This window comes from Rutidosis leptorrhynchoides, chromosome 11, assembly GCF_046630445.1.
Source record: "Rutidosis leptorrhynchoides isolate AG116_Rl617_1_P2 chromosome 11, CSIRO_AGI_Rlap_v1, whole genome shotgun sequence".
Lineage (NCBI taxonomy): Eukaryota > Viridiplantae > Streptophyta > Magnoliopsida > Asterales > Asteraceae > Rutidosis > Rutidosis leptorrhynchoides.
The window spans coordinates 270,065,554-270,076,138 of record NC_092343.1 but is presented as its reverse complement, the minus strand read 5'-3'; the positions used below and the strand labels follow the sequence as shown (position 1 = coordinate 270,076,138).

Sequence of the window (10,585 nt, the reverse complement as noted above, 5' to 3'; positions counted from 1 at the left end):
TTAAAGGAGAAAGAAAATGTAAGAGTAAATCTGAAAAGTAAATAAAAAGTACAGTACTTTTATTACATTTCCTTAAACTATATATTTTTTATCCATGAACTATTAATATGAGATGGATTATATGTTATATGTTTTACGCCCGTGTGAAAAATAGAGCAATATATAGATTATGCTTCATTTGCCGATTAAAAATGGCAATAAAATAAAGTATATCATCATAGAGCCTAACCCAGATTTGGACCTCTTGCTTCATTTAGCTGTAAGGCTTGCAATTCAATTAGTAACGAGTTAAATTAGCTTTCTATTAATTTACTCGTTTTTCATGAGTGGTTTTTCTAGGAAAATCAAACCGGTCCCCTATCCAGTTCTCGTTGAACCGGGTCGGGTCTAGTCCGGTTTTATAAACACCCCGTCAGACTAGAAATCCATCAAAAACATACATACATGCAATTATATAATAACAAAAACTAACTATTATATTAACAAATATCAGCCAGACTTCAGCTCGCAAAAAGTGCCATAATGAAGATTATTTCTTCCTTCTTCATTCCATATTTACAATTGATAATGCTCCTGCAAAAGAAAGTGGAAACATGTTAATCAATACATGATTATTTCAATTTTCAATAATCCAATATAGCTCAAAGACAAAAGGGTGCTAAGGATAATGCATTTGAAGAAATACTAAAATTTACCATTGTGATAAAATCGTTATTCTATAAAATTTGAGATGAAGATACCTTCGCTTTTAGAGATTTTTCGCACAAAACTTAGTTGAGCCAAATAATTACTTTCAGCAAAATCATGCAACGTACGTCGAGCTTTAGCACCCTCATGCATATACTCTTCTTTCATTAACTCCCTGCACTCATTGATATCCTGCAACCATTCAAAGTTTGAAGTTACAGAAAGGTATTAGAAATTAAAGGAGCAACAGACAATAGTGAAATAAGCTTTTTTTTTTTTTTTTTTTTTTTTTTTTTTAAAGGATGAATAAAATTAATATTTAGTACCTGCAAAAATTTTACCATCTGCTCTTCAATTGTACCGTGCATAGCTAATGTCTCTACATGAATAGGACGTGTAGCACCCATCCTATGTGCACGACTAATCACCTGCTCTTCCATACTGCAATTTTGAAAACACACAAATAATCCAATGTTTATTTTATAAAAAATTAACTTAACTAAAATAAATATAACTCCCTTCACAACTAAACTATAATGCCTTTCTTAGATTCTGCAAAGTCAGTTTCATTCTATCCATAACCAATAGCACTGACAGCTATAAATTATAGCCTAAGAGTTCCAGCTCTGACAGGAAATGTTTCTATATACATATATATGTGACTAAGAAAATAGTTTTAAATAATGATATAAAATATAAATAAAAAAAAGACCACCTTTTATCCCAAATAGGCTCCATTAGGAAGACACGAGTTACGAAACTCAAATCAAGACCTAATGCACCAGTTCCATCCATCAAAAGAGCCATACACTCCTCATCTTGCTGGAAGGTAGCAAGAGATTTCAGCTACATCAAATGAAAATGAAATAAATCAGGCGTTTAATCAAATAACTTCATTAGAGGTAGCAAATTTGACCCATTTAAGGTTGAATTATGTTTGACCCCATACAAATCAAATCGGGTATCATGTCTATCCCTATCCAAGTAACCCAGGGAAAGCAATTCTTTTAACACTCAGCGGTACGCGGCTCACATGGATCATAAAACAGAGAGACTTCAGACAGACTGAAAGTTGTAATCTCTATTCTAAAGTGTACAACCACTAAACTTGTTTGAGAATCAGATTAACATTATCAGGGTTATAAAATTCGAGTTAATCGCTTAATTAAACAGATTTAGGCTACTTCCGACTCAACCTGCATGTATGGCTGTATCCGACTTAAAAGCCGGTCAATAGTCAACGTCAGCAAATGTAGATATTATCATTAAAATTGGGAATAATCGGTCAAAAACGGTCAAAGTGAGTCTTGGTCAACATTTTAAACTTGAAGTATCTGAACAATCAAGAAATCATGTTCATGTTTATGTTTCTACATAAATCAAGTTTATGTTTATGTTCATCTTTCTAGACGATAAATGTAGTTTTGGTTATCATAACTAATATATCAATTATCTATTAAAGAATAAAAAGGTCAATCAAACACAGAATTGTATAGATATAACTACGAGATTTTTACCTTATTTCCAGTATGCATTGGACTGTACATTCCCACAAATTTAATTCCAGCAACTGTCAACTGAAGAACGAATTCAAAAGCCACACCGTTATTACATGAATTTCATGTCAAAATATACATATATGTGCTCAGTGAAAAGTTAAAATATTACCTGTTGTTCAATGACATGTATATGCTCAAGAAACTGAGAGAATATTAGTACTTTGTCAGGGGACCCACTGACAGATCTAGCATAAGCATTGTTTCTCGTCAAGAAAATATCATCAATTTTATTATATTCAGCATGTCTCTCATTCAAGCAGTTGTTGTCTGTTATTTTATTATTAGCTTCCTGCAGTTCTTTCAACTTATTCACAAGATATGCAACTTTACTACTGGAAGTTGATTGCCAATCAGGATTCCAATCATCCTACAAGTGCCATAAAGTGATAAATATCAGTAAAAGTTAAAAAAAAAAAAAAAAAAAAAAAAAAATCATATAGAAATAACAGTTAATTTAAGGAGGCATCAAGTATATAAATAAAAACCCTTTTATTAGACAGTACTAGTTCTTGGTTCATAGTTCATGTCATGATGTTAAATGTTGACTTAACATTATAGAAATGAATACTAAGCTCCAAATCATAAAGATTACTGTTATTTAAAAAAAAAAAAAAACAAACGGAAACATATAGAAATAAGAACTTCAATTTAAGGGGTACATGCCTGTTTATATGAGGGCTGCAATTCGATCAGATCCTTTGGAACAGGCCATTTAGGATTAGGGTTTTCTGGACGGGCTAAAGTTTCGGGACTTTGCATTTCATACAAATTATCACATCCAGGGTATGTACACATTTCACTGTTTAAAGCCACACAATCCAAACACAATAGATGCCTACATGGCGTTATTACAGGTAGCCGACACCACTCCTCACATCTGTAAACACAATCAATCAAGAAACGTGTAATCAGGTAAAAACGTCATCAAAATAGCAACATAATCAGAGTTGGAAATTTCAAACTATATACTTATGCACGAGTCAGATTTGGGTTATCATTGTCACTTCAAGTGTCAAATTGGTAAAATGAAAAATTATAGTTAGGTTTAACATAGCAGAAGTAGCTTAAAGAGTAAATTTAATGAATTATTGTAATAAAAATGTAGGTGAGAAAAATTTAACCCAGATACTTATGACTGGGTTGCTTTGACTTGTTTCCAAACCACCTGGCCCGCCCATTTTGCCACCTATAATCAAAACTTTAATCATTCAATTCTTACCTCATACACTTTCCACCAAAGAGAATGTTATATCTGATGAAAGAATATTCCTCCGAAACGGGATCCAAACCATTTTCAACCAAAATATCCATTGTTTCTTGAATATCTTGTCCTGCATCAGTTACTTTAATATGTCCAGCAACACAACAAGATAACCGCACATTTCTAATTGTAGTACTTCTAAATTTCCATTGTTTTGGATTAAGCAAACTCTCAACATGAGACGGGTCGTTCCAATCAGCCATAAGTATATTACGCCTAACCGTAACAACTAATTCATTATAACTCCTCGCATGCTCTTCGTTAAAATCCAAAAAAACCACCTTCTTAATACACGGAGGAATCATCCTTAAATCCTTTTTTCTCGCACTAATCATACACCTACCAAGTAACTCTAACAAACGGGTCCTACCCTCTTCCATTTTCGCCTCGAATGGCCTAACGATGCCTTTTTCCCATGTTTTTTGGTCCAACCCGTATGCTTCTTCGCGTAAAAACTTAAGCATAGGTTGAAGATTTGAAACCTGACTGTTTGGTGTATTAGGAGTAGGGGTCCCGGTTAACAACCAACGGCTAGAAGCGGTTAACGAAACCGATAACTGTAATTTATTGGTCAAATTCAAACTTGACCCGAGTGTGTGCCCTTCATCAAACACGACTCTTAACCAATGAACTTGCATTAGTACACTTCTCTTTTTCGGGCTCCACTCAGCACTTAAACGGCTAAAAGTAGTGATGACAACATCATAATCCCATGCAATATTATGAACAGACGGTTTCTTATGATCCGCCCAAATATACACGCGCAACTGGCCGGGTTTCACATGCTTTATAATTTGATTCTTCCAATGGTCAACTAGATTAGCGGGAACCACAATTAAAGTTGCCCGGGATAAATAGAATCTCAACGAATCAAGTGGCTCACAAAGAGCAATCTTTAAAGCAGCTAAATCGAAAGCCAAGTTGACTAATTTTCTCGGGTAATGCCACGTCATCGTTCCGTGTTCGACCCGTTTGACTAAACCAAAAGCTTTAAAAATCTTATGAAACCCGCGAACCTCCCCTGTAGCTAACACTCGAGTTCCTGATAAAGGGTGGACTAATCCATTTGTCTCCATTTTCGAAAGCTTATCGGGTGTTAGTTTCGTTAACCAAGTTAACGCCTTTTTCGTCTCGAGATTAATTAACCCACAATGCTCTTTTAACACACTCGTGAAAAACGAAACGTTTTCTTCTTTACCTTCTTCAGTTCCCTTAGTGTAAAAACCGGGTAGATACGTTACCGACTCACAATCATCAAATGAATCTTGTGGGGCCTTGCAACTTTGATGATACGGGTCACTGTTCATACTACAAAACCATGCAGCTGAAGAATCTACATTTTGTGGGTCCACAAGTTTTCTCCATTTTCGACACGCGTCACACTGGACCCACGTTTCGTTCAGTTCAAAATATTTTCCAGTCCCCGTTTTTGTTCTTTTTTTCATGTTTCTTGATGATGGTTCATATGTTGGATCATCTGATGTCTCCCCTTCTTCATATTTGGTCAACAAATTTCTCTTGACTTTGGTCCAACTTCTCGTGCACTGAACCGAAGGTGTTTCCGATTTTATGTAAATCGGTGTAATCGCCTTTTCTGACGTATTCGGTTTTGAGTCCTCGAGTAACGTTAAGCTTCTTCGACTAGTACGATTGGCAACTTTTTTACCATTTAAAGCACTATTACAGTTTATACTATCCCCACCAAGTTCATAATAGCCACATTTTTGGTCATCTTTTTGTGTGCACCAAATTACCTCGACCCCTTCGGGCGGGTCAGCAAGGGTTCCAAGCGTTTTCAAAATTAAAGACAAAGCGGTTATAGTTTTACCTAAACCGGGTTCATCACAAAACATACCGCCACGAAAGTCTTTAATCATAGGAACGGGACCCGATACAAGTTCTCCGGCAACCGTATTGATATTAAAAGCAAACCCGTCTTCAGTTTCGAATTTCATGTACATAGGGTTTGGAAAAACTTGTGGGTCCCGTTCTCGTTTTAACATCCAATCGACTGCTGATTGTTGATGGGGATAAAGTTTGAGTATCATAGATGGCATTATTGTTGCTGATAGTAATCTTAGATGGTGACAAGTTGATGAAACCCTAAGTAGTTCGAGCGGGTCAAGAACGGTTAGTATGTTTATTAGTACATCGTCGGGTAACACCCAAAAACCGGATAAATTGGCATCGTTTGCGGGATTTATTTTGGAACGAATTGAATTTTCGATCGTTGAGATGCTTGGTAAACTGCTGAAAATTTCGTGGAGTTCGAATAGTTGATTTCGTGATGAATCGGGTGCGTTACAATGTTGGTTGCATCCAAGAACATGACAATCTGATGTTTTCCAAACGATGTTGTCGATTTCGTGATCGGGATTGATAAAATTCAGCATTGACAGCCTGGCTTGCCAGTCACACCTGTAAGAAATATGATTTAAATCAAGTTAAAAAAATAAACTGAAAATAAAATTGCAATCAATGCAGAGGGATTTAATTGGTATGACTTTAATAGAAACCCTTTATGGCAAATTCAACATATATGTTTCTTTATATGCAACATGTTTGGTATCTCAAACAGGTTTGGTCAAATTCATACCTGCCCGAATTTGGGGATGCATCAAATGGTGAGCAAAATTCTTACTTTTTAGAAACGTTTACGAAGGTTCTTTGTAGTATTAACGGGCTGAAGCTATATTCAGTTTGTAATCTTTTTTGCAACAAGAAGAAGGTAATGCAATTTTTAATATTTCCTGCTTTATTTTCTGTATGTACTGTATGGCTCTAGAATTCTGTTTAGGTACTGTTAGCACTCATAATTTATTCAACGTGTTATGTTTATTAGGACTGATTGATACACACATCCATATTTTATTCAACAAAGGGACTGTTGAAGATGTCAAGTTGCTTGTTACGGAGTACATCATTACTTTTGGCCCTATGAATCTAAATGATTTATACATCTCCATTTTACTTTGTGGAATCGAACAAGTTACTTTTCCAACTTTTAAAAGCGTTAATTACTCAATTAGCAAATCTTGAGAACTCTTTCAACAAAATAACACACAAAGCTTTGGTTTTAGTTATTCATATCATCAAATTCTTTAAGGTCTTTCTATATGTGCATCTGTAGATTATTATATGCCAAGCAGCAAAAGTGTATTTTGAACACCAACACAGGTATTTTTTAAAGTATATGAAGAGTAGCTAAATACTAAAGTCAACATCAAGTACTGAATAACAGATTATTAGAACTACAATTCGCATAGCATATCGGCATTCCTTCAGATTTAATTAGTTCACCAAATATTGCATAAATATATTGTAGCTACAGGGAGTATTCAGAGAGTAACAGAACAAATTAAAATTTTAATTTATAATTATAATAACTAATAATAAGTGAGTAACTGAGAATATTTAAACTAGCCTCAAATGTCGAAAAAGAGCTGCAGCAGCTTTAGACCGCGATTTCGGAAACTGCGAACCGGAAAACAGAGCAATAGGCAAATAAACATCAACAAGCACAACAACCCTAACATCCTTCTCCATTTCCCCTTCTCCTTCCTTCGATACAACTCGAATCAATCTCGAATCTATCTTCAAACACTTATGATTAACCAAAACATGAAGCTGATTAACCACACTTACACTCCCATGCACTAACCCTATCTTACTCAATTTCTTCTTCTTCTTCAATTTCTCATCAGAATTCGAATTAATTACTGACATAAACACGCCATTTGATGAAACGAAACCTACATTTGATCCTTCGTAATGAATATCGCAACGAGTGTTGACAATTAGGGTTTTGGCAATGTTGTGATGAACAGAGAGAACAATGCATAAATAACCGCATAATTTGTGATCACGAATTTCAATTTGATTTTGCTCATGATCCATCTGTAAATTAGGGTTTGAACATTTTAGAAATTGAAAGAGAAGAAGCAGGATTAGAATATGAACAATGATTAAGAGATTAGAGTATGAAATTGTATAAGAATACAAACCTCATTGACGGAAGATGCTAATTCCATGAAAAAAAAGGGAAAAATAAAATTGGGAAAATAGAAACCCTTTGTTGCTTGGGATCGGTTTGAATTAATCGACGATTTTGTTGCTAAAAGTAGAGAAACAGTCCTTGTACTTTATTTTGTGTCAATTTTCGTACAAGGGTTCGTTAACATTTTTTGCCAAAAATAGTTTGTTAAACCTGCCTTTCAAAATAAATAAATAAACTTCCCCTTTAAAAAATATTACTCCGTACATTAATACATATTTTAATTTTAAAAAACTTCCATGTTTATTAAACATTTTTAAGTAATTAAAAAAATAGCTTTTATGGTGTGTTTTGATGAAACTAGCTGGAGCTAAAGTTTTGTAGCTGGAGCTGGAACTTATTTTTAAACCTGATAGCTAGAACTTATTATTTTTTTATAAGTATTTGATATACTAGCTGAATTTTATTTTCCAGTTCATAAGCTCTGTTTTTTTTTTTTTTTTTCATAAGTGACATAGCCTTCAATAGGTGATATGTACATTAGAATATTAGGATACTTGAAAAACATACATGATATAATGAAGTACTAAAAGAATTGTAAAAATATATATTGAAAAAAAGGTTAAAGAAAAAATTATAAAATAAAAAGTTTAAAGGTTTTAAAATAAATAATAGTAGATTAAGTTAGAAAGAGTTGGAGGACTGAAAATGGGGATAAAAAAAATGAATGATGAATATTGAAATTTGGTGAGGACTGAATTCGGGGTAAAAATTAGGGAGGGGTAAAACTAAAAATTAGCGATGACTAATGTAGGAAACCAATAGGAAGGAGGTAAATTCTAAATTTTGAGGAATGAAATTGAATGAAAAAATAAAGGAGTAAAGTGAAGATTGCTGATTTTTTTTAAAAAAAAACAGTAGGTTAGAAATAAATAGTAAAACCGATCCCCATTGTTCAATCCAAGCCTAGTTTAATTATTAATTAGTTAGTATGGTAATTATTATTATTTTTTTGGGCAAATGCCCGAAAAGGTAACTTAAGTTATCCAATTTAACAATCAAGGTAACTCACAGTATGATTAGTATGGATTAATGTGCAAAGTACAACATATAACTATATGGTCAACCTCATTTAAGTCTTCGAGGTCACACACATATACACCGAGACGTCAAATAAAATATATATATATGATGTATATATATTGCTTGTCATAACCCGTCCTTAACCATAAGAACGAGTTAGATAACGTATGATTTCATTGCGAGGTATTGACCTCTATATGCGACATTTTTAAAAGAACAACTGCATTTATTTTACATTACAAACCATAACTCTTATGATATTACAAGCTTTAGACAATATAAAGATGATTATCGTTTAGCGATAATCTTAGACTTACAAACTTTACATGTGATGATAACAATACGATTTTTAGCATATTTTACATTACAACTCCTCGGATATGCAGTTTTGTTTTTGACACAAATATGCATACACAAGATCTTGCTTAAATTCAACATGTTGCAGCGGAAGCTTTTAGTTATCACCTGAGAATAGACATGTTTAAAACGTCAACATAAAGTTGGCGAGATATAGGTTTAATGCCGGCAGCAATATATATATATATAGACCACAAGATTTCATATATAAACATTTTAATAAAAATATTCTAAGTGGTTGAGCACTTGGTAACCATACTTAACATTTAATCACGTCGCATATTCCCTTTATTATGAAATCTTACTACACCGTACCAAGTGTAGTCACGAAACGAAGTACTGTGCAACCGTTGAATACTGATCGTCCAGTCCGGTTGGGGTTGTCAGGCCCGATAGATCTATCAACAGGATTCGCGTTTACAATACCGCTGTAAATAATAGTTACCAAGCTACAGGGAAGTATGCCAGTGGTACAACTCAACGTAGAATATATTTTTCAGTTACTTGTGTCCATAACGTAAAACATAAAATACATGTATTCTCATCCCGAAATACTTAGAGTTTAAAAGTGGGACTATATACTCACTTTTGCCTTGAAGATATATATATTTTGACTTGGTCTCCGGTTGATATCACGAACCTATCCATATATAATTTATCAATATATTTTCATTTTAAACAATCGTCACATATATATACTTATAATACTTTTAATGTCTTCTTAGTCCGTAGTTAGCAATTCAATTTTAATGGTTCATATTTAGGTGTTTAATAAATAAATAAAACCCCCATCGAAATAAATAAAACCCCCATCGTATTCGTATTGGTCGGGATTAATCTTGACCCATGGTACCGGTGTTGTCAAATGACGTGTTGCGTACATAAAGTACCGGTGTTGTCAAATGACGTGTTGCGTACAATCATGGAATCTTATGATTAATCTTCTCGTATTATTTACGGGTGATCCTGAAATATATAAAATTAAATTATGAGTACATATATATAAAATATCATGTTATTTTAAAAAGATGTGATTTATTTAATTTTTCTCCAATTATTTTCGTGGCTAAACTAGTCTTGGATATCCGATTTTGTTTTGGTCATAGTTTCTTCGTTACAACTCCGTTTTCGTTGGTTCAACTTGCCACTTCCTTGGATCGAGTCCTTCTTTAAGAATATGAACTGTAAATACCTTAGTTTGTATTCGAAATCACAGGTCATAGGTCAAACTTTGGTGAAACTTATAAAGTTAATCATTTTCCATCATGTAAACAACCTTAAATGATTATTTTTCTAAAAATACTTATACTTTGAGTTAAATCATGAAATTTTTATGTGTTATCATATTCATAGTAAATATCATTTTTCCAGAAAATAAACCTCCAATTCAAGGTTCAAGATAGTTTTTAATTATCCAACCCAAAACAGCCCCCGGTTGCACTCCGACGTCGTAAAAACAGTTTTTAAGGTGTTCTTTGAAAAACCAAGTTATACCTTGTTAAATTAGAATATATTTATGATATATTACAGGTCTTGAAGTATTTTAAAAGTTAAGTTAGAAGGATCTATTTAGTTTGCAAACAAGTTTGAAAACATTCAAACTATGTTCTTGTTGTTAAAATTTTATACCATAAAATAAGATAG

The 10,585-nt window shown here is 33.4% G+C and overlaps 1 protein-coding gene across 2 annotated transcripts; it reads right to left on the bottom strand.

The window, feature by feature from the left end:
- Positions 1-262: 262 nt before the first annotated feature.
- LOC139876303 (F-box protein At3g54460) lies at positions 263-7,531 on the bottom strand. 2 transcript variants are annotated; one of them, XM_071863605.1, is made up of 10 exons: positions 7,512-7,531; positions 6,932-7,404; positions 3,466-5,925; positions 2,910-3,123; positions 2,356-2,613; positions 2,205-2,264; positions 1,403-1,533; positions 1,014-1,128; positions 741-879; positions 263-573 (listed from the first exon to the last, which is right to left on the bottom strand). In XM_071863605.1, the coding sequence occupies exons 2-10, from the start codon at positions 7,402-7,404 to the stop codon at positions 545-547; spliced, it is 3,879 nt and encodes a 1,292-aa protein (XP_071719706.1). In that variant the 5' UTR covers positions 7,512-7,531; the 3' UTR covers positions 263-544. The 2 variants fall into 2 exon arrangements, with proteins under 2 accessions (XP_071719706.1, XP_071719707.1); XM_071863606.1 differs by having other exon boundaries at positions 1,029-1,128.
- Positions 7,532-10,585: the final 3,054 nt, after the last annotated feature.

Coding starts and splice junctions, on each gene's coding strand:
- LOC139876303 (XM_071863605.1), bottom strand. CDS start 7,404: ATGGATCATGAGCAAAATCAAATTGAAATTCGTGATCACAAATTATGC. Junction 1,129..1,402: donor GAGCCTATTTGGGATAAAAG/GTGGTCTTTTTT, acceptor TCAAAATTGCAG/TATGGAAGAGCAGGTGATTA. Junction 574..740: donor AAAAATCTCTAAAAGCGAAG/GTATCTTCATCT, acceptor TTTCTTTTGCAG/GAGCATTATCAATTGTAAAT.